Source organism: Diaporthe amygdali (genome assembly GCF_026229845.1).
Source record: "Diaporthe amygdali strain CAA958 chromosome Unknown NODE_50_length_292117_cov_63_955086, whole genome shotgun sequence".
Classification (NCBI taxonomy): Eukaryota; Fungi; Ascomycota; class Sordariomycetes; order Diaporthales; family Diaporthaceae; genus Diaporthe; species Diaporthe amygdali.
The window spans coordinates 46,640-61,760 of NW_026517070.1; the positions used below are offsets into that span (position 1 = coordinate 46,640).

At 49.2% G+C, this 15,121-nt stretch overlaps 3 protein-coding genes across 3 annotated transcripts; 2 read left to right on the top strand and 1 right to left on the bottom strand.

Annotated features, from left to right (window-relative positions):
- Positions 1 to 2,254: 2,254 nt before the first annotated feature.
- On the top strand, positions 2,255 to 7,926 carry J7T55_014641 (polyketide; the record flags this gene model as incomplete). The annotated part of the gene is made up of 5 exons (XM_053134949.1): positions 2,255 to 2,550; positions 2,617 to 2,920; positions 2,980 to 3,868; positions 4,246 to 6,533; positions 6,589 to 7,926. 5 exons carry the CDS (start codon positions 2,255 to 2,257, stop codon positions 7,924 to 7,926), a joined length of 5,115 nt encoding a protein of 1,704 aa, XP_052987276.1.
- Positions 7,927 to 10,124: 2,198 nt separating this feature from the next.
- On the top strand, positions 10,125 to 11,991 carry J7T55_014642 (uncharacterized protein; the record flags this gene model as incomplete). The annotated part of the gene is made up of 2 exons (XM_053134950.1): positions 10,125 to 11,681; positions 11,743 to 11,991. The coding sequence occupies 2 exons, from the start codon at positions 10,125 to 10,127 to the stop codon at positions 11,989 to 11,991; spliced, it is 1,806 nt and encodes a 601-aa protein (XP_052987277.1).
- Positions 11,992 to 12,596: 605 nt separating this feature from the next.
- J7T55_014643 (uncharacterized protein) lies at positions 12,597 to 15,000 on the bottom strand (the record flags this gene model as incomplete). Its single annotated transcript, XM_053134951.1, has 8 exons — positions 12,597 to 12,977; positions 13,054 to 13,214; positions 13,292 to 13,810; positions 13,885 to 13,956; positions 14,041 to 14,075; positions 14,134 to 14,211; positions 14,525 to 14,574; positions 14,638 to 15,000. The coding sequence occupies 8 exons, from the start codon at positions 14,998 to 15,000 to the stop codon at positions 12,597 to 12,599; spliced, it is 1,659 nt and encodes a 552-aa protein (XP_052987278.1).
- Positions 15,001 to 15,121: the final 121 nt, after the last annotated feature.

Sequence of the window (15,121 nt, forward strand, 5' to 3'; positions counted from 1 at the left end):
AATGGAGCATGAGAGAGAGATGGAGAGGTGTGGCCTGTATTTATGTAGAACGGCCCTTTCACCTTAGAGCTGTCATATCCGGTTGGTTCTAAATACCATTCGGCGCTTTGAGTATGATGGGCTTGTCTCTGTACCATAGCTTGGCTTGCACATAGAACTGTGTACGTGCTCTGCGTGGGAACAACAGGGCACATGGAAACGCAGATGGGGATCACTTCACGCCACTCCGAGCTCAACCACCGATATAGCGTCGCTCGATCAGTCTCATTGGCTCAAAACAACCCGAAAGAGCCAGAATCAATTCCGAACAATGCTCACAGCCTTGTCCAATTGAGGATGGTGATCGGCGTGCTCGGAAGCCCGCGAGGTGCCCCTCATGATACACTTGGACTGTATCGCCCCGTCAATGCATACAAAATCAGCAGTGTTCTCCATAATTGTGTGGCTCTCAAGATCTGCAAAGACCTTTGTGCGTTGCTCGGAAGCCGATAGGTGTTCTCCATCTGCGAAGCGCCACCGCAAAAGCCCTGGGATCCTCGAGACCATACGTCGCCACAAGACCACACAGGTTGAATAGGGGACAACTTTACGCCGGTTACAGAGTGATAGTATTCATCACAGTAGCAATAAAGGCTTGTGTTTCAAGCCAGGGCTTTGATAGAACGCCACCCCGTACAGCACAGAGGCCAAAGGATGTATCCACAAAACGTGGCGAAGAAGCTCACAGTCATGCATGTAAGGCGCTAGATGGATTCATGGACAATAGTGCGATGATTTTACAGCCAATCACAGAGGAGGAGACGTATTCAAACGTTTGCTTTTCTCTTCTTGGAGTACTCAATATTACACAGCACGGGGAATCTAAAATTCATTCCGAGCGAAGGACAAGGCTGACTCATCCTATTGAATGTAGACACCAGCTTGAGGTTCATCCTTCTCATCATACGAAGATTAAGGTTTAATCTACTAAATAGATACGATCAAGGAGTTCTTTCTTTCGGTGAAACGGTGCGGTAGGTTGCATGTAAGACCCATCCGCTTTGACAAGGACGGCCGGGCTTGTGCTCGGTGGTGGGCAACTTCTGTTAACTTGTAAGCCCCTAGCCCTCCCCACTGGCGTGGATCTTGATCCCCGATTTCCGGATTTCATTATGCTACAAACGAAAATTCTCTGTTCATAGATATGTACGGCTCGATTCTATAGTGAGTGGCAAGCTTAGGATTTCCGGTTCCAGGAAGCCCATGATTGTTTCCACAAAAGTGATTGATTTTCCGAAATGTGTCAGCACGAATTCACCATAAAGAAACTTGTGCTTTCTCAAGATACAATAAGATAGCGTCTAAAATGCGAACATGTGAAGACTTTCGAGTATAGTAATAAGCTTTGCTTCAAAGATTCTTTTGCCGAGATTCAGCTCATCACCGAACTACTATAGGGAGGACTACATGCTACTTTTTTGCGTTGAAGCGCGAACATTCCGTCTTGCGGGCACAATCTTGAATTGAACTACAAATTTCTCACTTGTGCACAAAGAATATTCTTGACAATGACGAGCTAGTGGTTGACACCCATTCCCTGGCTTCTCATCGGCAATAGCAAGCAAACACTGATCGTTTTCCTTTGCTGCTCACCGGCCCCGCAAGGAATGTATTCTGAAATGGAATACATGGGTCGTATATTTAGTGATTTGCGATTCTACGTAGCTGTTTGTTTCAGCCCATCAGAGAATGAAAGTCAACCTGTCACTTGCGCGTGCGTTGCTGGATTAGGCATGTGGGGCCGCATGCTCCGGACTGACTGATCGGGGACCGGACATGTTCGCGTTCCGACTTGTGCAAGGCATGAAATATGTATACTCCGGTAAATGGGTCATGAAGCCCGGTAGTCACTGGGAATATTCAGGCAAAGGACCGTGCAAGGGGGCCGTGCTATAACACCCTACCGTACTGTTGGGATTACCGAACATACCTATGTAGATTGATCAGACGTAGGCGCGCGAATTCTGATCCTCATATGAAAGGTTCGTTTCGTGCTTCACTTGTTGTTTCTTCAGGATATAACGCAAGCTTCCTCGGATTTTTCGCGGGAGAAGACCTTCACGGCTATCCCTCTTTCAACAATTGAGTTGGCTTCCTCTGTATCCCACGCAACCAAGTTTCCTAGAGAATTTTGTCCAAGCCTCCCTCCGAGACATCAGGCAGACCACTATCCGACAGTCCTGTCTGACTTGGTCCTACTCAGGAACTTTGCAACATGAAGCTCCTATACTTCGACAACCAGTTTCCTAATGAAGATCTACAGGAGCTCTACCGTGGACTTGCTGTTCGGAGCAAGGACAGAGGACATCCACTCTTAGCACGATTTATTGATAATGCAACTTCTGCCGTACGAGAAGAGTTGCGGCTCCTGTCTTCTGCGCAGAGGGCCTTGTTCCCTCCTTTTGAGAGTGTGTTTGATTTCTCCGACCACCCTCAGCTTCGCAAAGGGCCACTTTGTGGTTCAGTAGAGGGCGTTCTGCTCTGCGTCCTCCAACTCGCAATTCTCATAGGGTACGTAATGATGCGTCAAAGGTTCATGTGAAGTTTTTCGTAGAATGAGCGCTTAGACACATCTAGGTACTTCGAGGACCACCCAGAGGAATTTGCCCTAGATCCGGCCGACACCAATCTCACCGGTTTGGGCACCGGACTCTTGGCCACTGCAGCTGTTTCGATTGCTCCTACCTTGGCGGAACTCCCTTGGGTTGCCGCGGAAGTCGTGAGAGTTGCGTTCCGACTCGGCGTTCATGTGGATGGCGTTTCGGAGAATCTTGAGCCCCGCGATCTGTCTGGCGGGACACCCGATACGTGGGCCGCTGTCATCCCCGGCATTTCGCCCGACGATGTTCAGCGAGAGCTAGAGGCTTATCGCCAGAAAGAGGTAAGTTCACATTGTGCTCTTACATAGATTTCTCATTAGAATACTGACCAATCGTGCAGCATATACCGGAATCGGGCAAAATCTTCATTAGTGCCCTCAGCAGAACATCAGTGACTATCAGCGGACCACCATCAAGACTCAAGGTTCTGTTCCGTGACCACGACTTCTTCCGGGATAGGCAATATATTAATTTGCCAGTATATGGTGGTCTCTGCCATGCAGGACATGTCTTTGGCCAAAGCAATGTGCGAACCGTAGTCCGCACAAAGCAAATGGAGCTAGTTGACTCTAGGCTGAAACCTCGAGTTCCTGTTTTCTCAACGTCAACTGGAGAGCCATACAAGGTCGACAGTGCAGCAGGACTGTTTGAAGCGATCGTCTCTGAATTGCTCACCCAAGCCATTCAATGGGACAAGGTCGTCGATGGCATTGTCGAGAAGATCGATGAGTCCTCTGACCCAGCTATTCAAGTAGCGGTCTTCGGCAAATCGCAGGCAACCAAGGACCTTTTGACAGCTCTGAAAGGGGTACCTGGTCTGGAGGTTACTCCTCAAAATCTGAATGAATGGGTTTCCAGGAGCCCAGATGCCGACTTCAAGGGGCCACGAGGTCCCGCACAGTCCAAAATCGCCATCGTGGGTATGTCGTGCAGACTACCCGGTGGGGCGACTAACACCGAGAAGTTCTGGGAGCTTCTTGAAAAGGGACTGGATGTGCATCGAAGGATACCAGCCGATCGATTTGATCTTGAAACCCACTTTGATCCCACCGGAAAATCGATGAACAAGACTCCGACCGAATACGGCTGTTTCATCGACGAGCCTGGTCTGTTCGATGCGCCATTCTTCAATATTTCCCCGAAGGAAGCCCAGCAAACTGACCCACAGGGACGACTCGCTTTGGTCACGGCTTATGAGGCTCTCGAACGAGCTGGATACGTTCCAAATCGTACAGCTTCGACTCATACACACCGTGTGGGAACGTTTTATGGCCAGGCTGCCGATGATTATCGAGAAGTTAATCAGGGCCAGGAAGTCTCCACTTACTATATTCCAGGAGGATGTCGAGCCTTTGTGCCTGGCCGAATCAACTACTTCTTTAATTTCTGGGGGCCCAGTTTCAGCATTGATACTGCCTGCTCCTCAAGCTTGGCAACAATTCAGGTGTGTACCTCCATCTTGATCAATGTCGCATTATTTCTACTTGAGTGGATTGTCACTGACCTTATGTGGAATAGGCTGCTTGCACATCTCTCTGGGCTGGGGATTGCGATACAGTTGTTGCAGGCGGAGTCAATGTCTTGACTAACTGTGACGGTTTTGCAGGTCTGGGTCAAGGCCACTTCCTCACAACTGGTCCTAACGCTTGCAAGACGTGGGATTCTGAGGCAGATGGCTACTGCAGAGCTGACGCTGTCGGGTCTATTGTTATGAAGAGGCTGGAAGATGCCGAGGCCGATAACGATAATATCATGGGAGTCATACTGTCCGCCGCTACTAATCACTCAGCGGAAGCCATTTCCATTACTCATCCACTCGCTGAGGCACAATCAGAGCTCACTCGGATGGTCATGAATCGAGCCGGCGTGGACCCTCTTGATGTTGGCTTTGTAGAGATGCATGGCACTGGAACTCAAGCCGGCGATATGGAAGAAATCAAGTCTGTTACGGACGTGTTCGCTCCCATCGGCGGTGCGGCTCGGCGTCGCAGCCCCAAGCAACCACTCTACATCGGCGCTGTCAAGTCTAATGTTGGCCATTCCGAGTCAGCAGCTGGCATAACGGCCTTGATCAAGGTGTTACTCATGTTCCAGAAAGGCTTTATTCCACGACACGTTGGTATCAAGAACAGCCTCACGCCTAAATTCCCCAAGGACATTGGCAAACGCAATGTTCATATCCCGTTCGAGCAAGTCCCGTGGCCTCGTATCCCAGGCAAAAAGAGGATAGCAGTTGTCAACAATTTCAGCGCCGCTGGTGGAAACACGTCCATCGCCATTGAAGAGCCTCCAGTCAGACCAGAGCCTGAGCTCAGCGATCCCCGTGCTGCTCACGTTGTTACTGTGTCTGCCAAGAGCAAGAAGTCGCTTGAAGGGAACCTGAAGAAGCTCATCGCATACTTGGATGCATACCCTGATGTTTCATTGGCCAGTCTCTCGTACACCACAACTGCTCGCCGGCATCACCATAGCTACCGTGTCACGGTCTGTGCCACAGAGACAGCGCTGGTCAAGAAGCATCTTGAGTCGAAGCTGGCCGCTGTTGATTCACAGAAGCCAATCGCCGCACCTGGTTCAAACCCGATTGCATTTGCTTTCACTGGCCAAGGCGCATCTTATCGATCAATGAACTTGGAGCTTTATCACGACTGTCCGTTCTTCCGGTCTCAAATTCAGAACCTCGACTCTCTTGCGCAGTCACAAGGATTCCCATCATTCATACCAGCAGTGGACGGGAGCTTCCCACAAGATCACGCTCACAGCCCCGTCGTAACGCAGCTGGCTTTGGTGAGCATCGAGATCGCACTTGCCAGGTATTGGAACTTGCTGGGAATCCAACCCAGCGTGGTCATTGGGCACAGCCTAGGAGAATACGCAGCGATGCACGTCGCTGGAGTTCTATCAGCGAGCGATGCCATTTATCTAGTTGGAAAGAGGGCCCAACTCCTTGAGAAGAAGTGCCACATTGGAAGTCACAAAATGATGGCTGTGACAGCCACACTGGATGAGATCGAAAAGAGCGCTGGCGGTGCACCCTACGAAGTTGCTTGCATCAACGGGCCAAAGCAAGTCGTGCTGAGCGGGCCATGTGGAGAGATCGATTCACTGGAGAAGGTTCTGAAGGACAACGGCCATCGATGCCAGGTCCTTGAGGTGGCTTTCGCGTTCCACTCAGCACAGACAGACGCAATTCTGGACGAGTTTGAGGCCATTGCAAAGACATCTGTCGACTTCAAGGAGCCCCAGATTCCCTTTGTCTCGTCACTTCTGTCTAAAGTCGTTTGCGATAGCAAGACCCTGAATGCCAACTACGTGCGGCGCGCAACCCGCGAAACTGTGGACTTCGTTGGAGCTCTTGATACTGCTCAGAAGCAGGGTATGATCGAGGACTCGATGGCATGGATTGAGATAGGACCACACCCGGTCTGCATGGGCTTTGTCAAGGCCAATATTCCATCCACTACTGTTGCAGTACCGTCTATTCGAAGAGGTCAGAGCAACTGGACAACTCTCGCGGAAACAATGTCTGCATTGCATTCAGCCGGAGTCGAGGTCAATTGGAACGAATTCCACGGCCCATTTGAGAACAAACTTCGTCTGCTAGACTTGCCAACCTACGCTTGGAATGACAAGAATTACTGGATGCAGTACAAGGGAGACTGGTGTCTGACAAAGGGAAACACATTTTATGTTGGTGCTGATAAGACTCAGAACCAGGCGCTCACTGCGCCGTTGCCTGAGTCGAGTCTCAGAACCTCTTCTGTCCACCAGATCTTGGAAGAGAGCATTTATGCCGACTCAGGAAAAGTTGTGATGCAGTCAGATTTGATGCAGAAAGATTTCTTTGATGCTGCACATGGCCATAGTATGAATGGGTGTGGTGTTGTCACTTCGGTAAGCCTTTGATTAGTTTAGTCGACTCGCGTTGAATCAGCTAACACAGCATCAGTCCATCCACGCTGATATTGCGTACACCCTTGGCGACTATCTCTACAAAAAGATCAGGCCCGATGCAGGAAAGGTTGACATGGATGTGCGTGGATTGAATGTTCTCAAGGGCCTTGTGTCACAAAAGTACATCAAAACACCACAGCTTGTCCGCGTGTCCGCCGAGATCACCGACATCGATTCAGGCGTTGCACAGCTCAAATGGTACAATGTCACACCTACGGGAGATGTCGAGGATCCATTTGCAAGCGCTGAGCTGCGCTTTGGTCAGGCCAAAGCATGGCTCGATTCTTGGAGCCCGATGACACATCTGATTCAGAGCAGAATCGAGGCTTTGGAGCAGATGTCTGTCCGGGGCGAGGCAACGCGTTTCTCGCACAATATGGCATATCGCCTTTTTGCCAACAACCTTGTCGACTATGCCTCCAAATACCGTGGCATGCAGTCAGTTGTTCTTCACGAGCTCGAGGCATTCGCCGAAGTGACCCTGTCACATGAGAAAGCCGGGTCCTGGACGATACCACCGCAGTACATCGACAGTGTCGCCCATCTGGCAGGTTTCATCATGAATTGCTCTGATGCTATGGATACTCAGAACAACTTCTGTGTTACTCCAGGCTGGAAATCCATGCGCTTTGCCACCAAGTTCGAGGCTGGTGCCAAATATAGGTCCTACGTGAAGATGATACCTACAGCGGAGGATCCTTCAGTCTTCATGGGTGATGTGTATATCTTGCAGAATGATGCCATCGTTGGCATGGTCGGAGGAATCACGTTCCGAAAATATCCACGAGTCCTTCTCAACCGTTTCTTCTCGCCACCTGACGCCGACCAGGCTAAGACCGCTTCCAAAGCGGCTGCGCCAGCCAAGCCTTTGCCTGCTCCTAAGCCCAAGGCGGCGACAGAGCCTGTGAAAAGCAAGGGAGCGCCGGAGCCAGCGCAGGCGGCTTGGAGTACATCTTCAGGCGCATCTACACCACTGGAGCCAATGTGGACGCCCAGTATCGAAAAGAGCGAAATGACTGAGCCAGCTACTCCCATAGAGCCTTCTGCACAGAAAATCCCCGCACCCCTTGCCGCGAATGCTGAAGCCGATGCTGGCGAGGGCAGTGACCTTGCTGACAAGGCCATGAGACTCATCGCCGATGAGACGGCGATAGATGAAGCAGACCTTGTCAACGAGGCGAGTTTTGCGAGCCTAGGTGTCGACAGTCTGATGAGTCTGGTTATCGCTGAGAAGTTTCGTGATGAGCTGGGAGTGCAGGTCAGTGGTGGATTGTTTCTGGAGTACCCAACTATTGGTGATTTGCGCGGCTGGCTGGTGGAGAATTACAGTTAGTCACATAGACAGTTTTCCGTATATTTCTTTGTCTTTTATATCTCTGTACTCTCTCTTTCTTCGAAATCGATCATCTTTTAGACTAGATTCCTTGTGGTCCGTCCTGAGCTTTAGTGTTGTAAGCTTGGAAATTGATTCAGACTTAGATTTAAACGTACGCGAACAAAAACAGTGATCCAAAAATAGCGCATAAATCCCCAAGGTTTTCGGAGCAGATAATATGAGGGGTTTTGGTCTTGCAAGAGGGAAAAATGTTGTTTGAGTGAACCCGACCAAGCAATTAGTTGTTTTGTGCTTTTTGAGCATTCCACTCATTCTCGCTGAGGCCACACTTGTCGCCAGACTTTTGCCAGGAATAGGCAGCAATTCTTCTGTGTACTCTGAAATGGTTTGAACTTTGAGTCCCAAGAGGCGTGGTTGAAGGTCCTTTTGCAATAATCTAGACCACTACGCCCCGTGAGAAGTGTTACCAACAGAAGCTAAATGTTGTTCCTTGCATCCACCTTTCAAGCCCAACGACGCTCAAACTGGACAGTGTGGCTATGAATTTTATGGTCCTGGATCAAATTAGACATGAAATAATCAATTGGGTCGAGAAATGGCACAATGCGTGATGTGGCGTTAAAAGTGTCGGAAAGGCTGACCATGAAGCAACGCCCTCATATTCACAGTGGTGCTGATTAAATTACTAAGAAGCACCAAGTCTGGCTAACACATTGTTCCGAATTGAGCCTTAAGTAACTGTGAAATGGTAAGAAACAGTCCATTTCAATATGAAAAAGCATAGTCCCCTTTTCTCGCATCTTTTGGCTCCAATGCAAGCACTGATGCCCAAACCAAATGAATTTGGCCAAAATTTTTATCCACATCTCAGAGCATCATTGTCAAGCAAAAGCGATCGTTTTACTCGCCACAATGGCATACCATATAGGTTCTACAATAATCGCTGTACGAATTTGGCCCAGCGATCTGAGCGAGCTCCAGTCGAGAATCTGCCTCGTGACAATTCCCCTGTTTCTATCTGTCTCGCTTCCACAATGTCATCGTGTTGAGGTCCAAATTTCACAGTAGCGAGTTCCCTCACGCTAGGCTATGCTATTCCATCACACTTTTTCCATGCAATATCTCCTTCCGCAAAGGCCAAGGTGAACCAGGCCCGTATGGCAGGCGCAAGATAGTCTTGTTTAGCACTTCAAAAGTCGAACCAACCTAGGAGTAGTAATGCTATCCTTATTGTAGCCTCAGGATTTGGTGAAGCCATGCGAGCACCAGAGTTGCGCCGATGGCATTGTGAACAATGTAAGCTCTTTCGTGCGAGTCTACTCTCATATGTCAACTTAATCTGATATCTCAAGTACCTCAAAATTGAGTGGCGCTACTATTGGGAAGCCCATGGATATTTCTAATTTTACAAGGTATATCCCTATGAAGTTTTCCGGGGGTCAGGTGGCTCGAATCCAAGGCAGTCACAAAGCCCCAATTGCACCGACCGGGGTTCGGGGAATTCTGTTTAATCAGGCAAACTTTAAATCAAGGCTGCCAAAGTTTATTCACAGTTCCAAAGTCTGGGGCTAGTCATCGGCATTCCACAAGAGTAAATCATTGCGGAAACAGACTTGCATCACGATTTCCGACGATCCGGGAGTAATGCGTGCAAATTTCGGTCAACGTACTGTTAATGCTGAGATGAATGAAGCGAAACACTCGGTTTCTGGGGCTCGGTCGCACACATCGGACAACGATGCTTTGCCGCACCGTCCCAAGAGCCCAGTATCCGAAATCCACAGTCATAGTGCAATAATGACGGGATACATGTGCAAGTAAATGAACCTTCGATTACAAGAAAATGGGCTTCATTCCGGAGTATCGCGGCAGGGGACGTAGTATGGTAATACACAACGGTCTTTGGCACCTGTCGTCTCCCTCTTCCTGCTTTAACCAACAAGTTCACTTGGTTTGTTGCACCGCATCCCACCCAAGGCTGCAAAACGAACGTGAAGAGAGCTGAGGACTTATAGTTGAAAGAATCATCGAGAATTTGAGGTGAAATTAAAGAGGAAACAGCCGATCCGCACGCGCCCTTAAGTCCAGGCCTTTCCTCCAAGTCACAAAGTTGCGTTGCTCGTCCAAGCCGCGCTCCTTTTCAAGGACTTCCCAGACTCATCATGGTGGAAGGAACGAAAGCGACCAGAACGAAAATGAGGGGCCACAAACAGATTGCGGACATTGATGGCGGCTTCTTGGCCAATCGTCAACAATCTGTCTTTGAGCACATCGAGCGTGGCCTTTTGAAGAAGCCTCACCATCCTGCTGTCATATGTATGCACCAGCCTTACGGTCATTTTGATCAATACATAGGTTCCGATCCTGGAGTCGACGGCATCAAATGCGGTGCCGTCGGCTACGGTGACGTGACGGGCTCTCTGACACTTACGTACATGCAGCTTCATGTTGCGGGGCTTAAGCTTGCGAAGGGCCTGATTGGCCTTGGAGCCCAATCCGGCGCGAATTTGTTATGCATGCTTCATAACAGCGGTGAATACGCGTCGTTGATGTGGGCAGGCGCCATTGCAAGGCTGACACACTCAGCTGTCGATCCCGCCGTGCTTGAACCTGGCAAAGGGGACGAACTACAAAGCTATTTGGAGATCTTGAAGCCCACAGCGGTGGTCGTTCCCAGTTCACGTCACATAAAGGCAGTTGAGCATGCTGCCAATCAACTAGGATTCAGCATCGAGCTTGGAGTCTATCTCGAACACGAGGAGAAAATACACATACCCAGTCATTGGAACTCTTTGCGCAAGATCATGGACCGCGGTGCGATACACAAAGTCTCTGGCGACCAGGAGCTTCTGAAGAAGGCGAAATGCGATGATCCAAGCCGCATAAATTCCATCATGTTTACATCTGGTACATCAGCTGGTCGTCCTAAAGGATGTCCTTTAAGTGTGGCATCCCAGACGCACGCACTCGAGTCACAATCATGGCTTATCAACAAGGACAACTCTACCCTTGTTCTACAGCAGGCGCATAACTCAAAGGCCATTGCACTGCTCCACACACTGCTCACATGGCAGGCTGGCGGTGCTCTTGTAATGCCGACCGGATCCAGCTTCTCACTCGATCACACAGTTGACGCTATTCTGTACCATAAAGTGACTTTTGTGGCTCTTTCACCAGCACTGGTCCATACCATTGAAGAATCATTCTTGTCCCGAGGAGCAAAACCAGGAGACTGGGATCACGTGCGGACGATCCAGGTAGGTGGCGATGCCGTCACCCGGGAGGTTCTGGTGAAATGCTCGACTCTGTTTCCACGGGCGGAGGTACTTGTCAACCATGGGATGAGTGAGGGAGCAGGGGTATTCACCTGGCCCTTCAACGACCGTCCCATCGACAAGGTTCCTTTCTTTGCCGACACTATAAGCCCTGTAGGTGTCGTGTCTCGGGGGGCGCGCGTCCTGATCTGGGATTCTAAAAGAGGCGCCGCTGCGCCTTACGGGCAGCCTGGTGAAATGCTGGTCTGTTCACCCAGCCTCATTCGAGGATATGTTGGGGGCGACGAACATGATAACCAGGTGTTTTACCAGGATAAACAGGGCCGCCATTGGATGAAGACGGGTGATATGGCTCTCATGAATGCAGACGGACTATTTTACGTCTTGGGCCGAAGCAAGCACGCAATCCATCGTGCAGGGTTTGCCATAATACCTGCGGTGGTTGAGAGCTGTATTGAGAAGCTTACAGGTGCACAGGTGAGTCCGAAAACAATCCCGCCCTCTCATTCGAATTCGAGTCTGATAGAATCTACAAAAGGCCAGCGTCGTCGCTGTATCCAGCCAAATCTATGGATATGAGCCATTTGCGGTGCTTCGCAGCCTAGAGGGGTTTGCCGCAGAGGATATTGTACACCATGTGAAACAATGCTTGGGAAGAGAATACGCACTTTTGGGCGTTGCATCGCTTGCACAGGTTGGATTGAAAGAGTTTCCTGTCAACGCCACGCATAAAGTTGTCAAAAACGATGTTGAAAAGGCCGTTAGAGAAATGATAGATCACAAGTAATTAGAACAAGTTCAATTTTCGTCACCATTAGCTCCTTAACCGGTAGCATTTAGCTTCCAACTTTAAATATAGAACTCTGCATCATGGACTTTATTTGGGATTCAATAATGATCCAACGGAAGTTATTTTAAATATTATAGAGGAGAAATCATAGGAGCTTATATCGATAGTTGTAATCATCAATTTTGCGAATTTGATAAAGAATTCACAATAAAAGATCCTCTGTTTTATTATGGTTAATGGAATGGGTCCAATAATTGTGAGCACAGCTTTCCAGGTATGCTGCGCTAGACTACATCTGCTAGCCTTTTATAAAGTAGTATTGTCATTTGGAGAATCATGGCTAGGGTTCTTCATTATTAACCGGGTTTAAATCTCCACCAGAGAGTGAGAATATTCTGTTCTCTTCTAACGACGTAGTCATAGCCAGTAACAACTTTTAGCCTTGGCTATCTGACACAGAGTAAGTAGCATAATGAGCAACTAGTCGGATCCAAACTTTGAACTCTATTCCACTAAGATCACTATAAACTCCAAGAGATGCTTACACATTTGAACAATAGGAAAGATTATATCGAAGGCATTGGAAATCCTCATTCCATAATTTATATTGCGACCATCGCGCTCCCTCGTGGATTGCCCCGGATGTCTCTCCATCCCAAGCCCCAGACAACTGCGCAGGACAATCCGAAGGATGCCAAGGTAATGTAATATACCTGATCAACCGCTCTGACATATCCCATCAAGACGTGCCTCAGCTCACTTGCCGGAACCACGTCTCTTATCCTTGAGGCTCCGGCCTCTATGACTGTCTCTGGGTCGATAGAGGGAGCATAGCGAGGGATCTGGGTTCGCAAGCCACTGTTGAAAACTGTACTTGCAACCGAGTTCAAAACAGAAGTAATCATGTTCTGGGCGAAAATGAGCGTTGACATGCCAACGGCTATGTCAGTGGCTCCTAGAGTATTTTGAATCGCGAGAATCGGCTGCAGCAATGACATTACCGTTGTCAGTTTCTGCAAGCTTGCCAAGCTAAGATTCTACTCCTTAAGTAGTACTCACCATTTGTATTCCCAAACCAGTGCCAAAACCGAGTAAAATCTGATATCCAACCCACCTGTCGGTCGTAGTGTCTACTGCAAATGTGGAAACAAGGCCGGTACCGACCGCCGAGAACACGAGACTTGCAATAGCAAAGGGCAGATAGTAACCCACTCTATCCACTAATAGCTGTCAATACTTTCTTTGCGCTATATCATCTTCTGGCCCAAATACAAGATGAGTCATGTATTTGACTTACCTAGCACGCCCGAGGCCATCGTCGCACTTATTTGTGCAACGATGCTCGGCAGCATCTTGACACCACTCATGAGAGCCGAATCACCCTGAACTGACTGGAAGAAGATCGGCAAATAGAATGTTCGAAATACGATTGCAGCGAGCAAAGATGCAAAAAAGACGCAACTGCACCAGACAACTGTCTGGCCGATCACACTGAACGGAATCATGGCGCGTTCGCCCATGTAGCGTTCCCATACGATGAAAATGGCCAGAGAAACGACGGCGCCGCAAAGCATTCCAATGATGACGGAACTATTCCATGCATAAGAGTTACCACCCCATTGGAGTGGAAGCAGGAGCAGAATGGCAAACGCGGCGATCAGGAGTAGGCCTAGATAATCGACTGTTTGAGCTAGAAATCTGAAGGAGGTAAGCAATCCCCTTAAACCCCCGTCGGCTGTGGATTCGGGATCTGGCAGACGCATGAACAACAAGATGGCCACAACCGGTGCGCCCAACGGAAGATTGATGTAGAAGCCTGCATTGACGTGTTCTATGTGAGTAAAAGAAAAGCGCGAGCAGAATGAGAAGGAAGTCATTGTTGATACGTACACCATCGCCAAGAAACGAGAGTTGTAAAGACGCCTCCAAGGAGAGGACCCAAGACGGTTCCAAATTGACTGACTAGAGAACGTCAGCGGAATTCGCAGTGAAAGCGTAGATTTCGGAGTCGATTGAAGGAGCGACCGAATGCATAAGGTAACTTACGTCCCACCAGAGCACCATTCAAAGCTGCGACAAACCTATTATCAGCAATCACTACTTTCCACGAGCATGTTCTCACGGGTCAGGTATACTTACAGCCCCGCAGATGAGGAGGTGTCGAGCAGGCAACAATCGTTAAGCTGCCGTTCTGCAATCCAGAAACACCTGCGCCAGCTATCACGCGCCCAATGATGAGAGTAATCGAGTTTCTTGAAACAGCACAAACCAGAGAGCCGACCTCGAAAATTGCGAAGAACATCATATATACCCACTGTGAGTAGTTTCACAAGTCAGCCTTCTTCTTTGGTTGATACACGAGATAGACATGATTCGTGCATACCTTTTTATTCATCGAGGCATACATTTGCCCTGTCAACGGTTGGCACACAGCACTAGAGATTTATCAACACAAATTTCAACAAAAGTCGGCTTGTCCGAGGAGACGTGGTCGAGAACCTACCTGGCAAGTTGATAAGCAGACTCATACCATCCCATGTCCGCCAAGGAATGGAATTGCGCTGTGATGACTGGAGTTGCCTGTCGTTTGCGTCCATGTCAGTCTAGTCCCACGACGCTAAGCAGAAGTCGAGATCGACATACCGTTCCAATAATCGAGCTGTCAAGGAGGGCTAGAAACATGACTATGCTGGTTGCCGTCATCAAGGTGAAGAGTCTGAAACCGGTGACCCATTCTGGCTCGTCTCCGTGCTCACTCCTCACGAGGCTGGTCGTTTCCAACTCCTCCACGTCCTTTTTGTCTTCGTCGTCAGAGAAGTCCCTTAATGCCAGATCCACCTCGCCAAAATCTGCGAAGAGCGCAGAAAGCCATGTAGCCCTCGTAGCCGTCGGTTCCACTTTTCTTCGACTGCCTCGACGGTCGTATGTAGGCAGTGGAACTCTGACATACCCGACATCACCATGCCAGATGCTGGGGTAACTAAAGTATCGTGGTACCATCAACATGATGCAGGCGTACAGGGAGAGGAGAGAAACATTGGCTCAGTGAACAAGAGTGGCCATCAGCAGAATATCAGGCAAAAGCGATCCTAATTCTGAGATCATGCCATCGGTAAATTCGGACGTC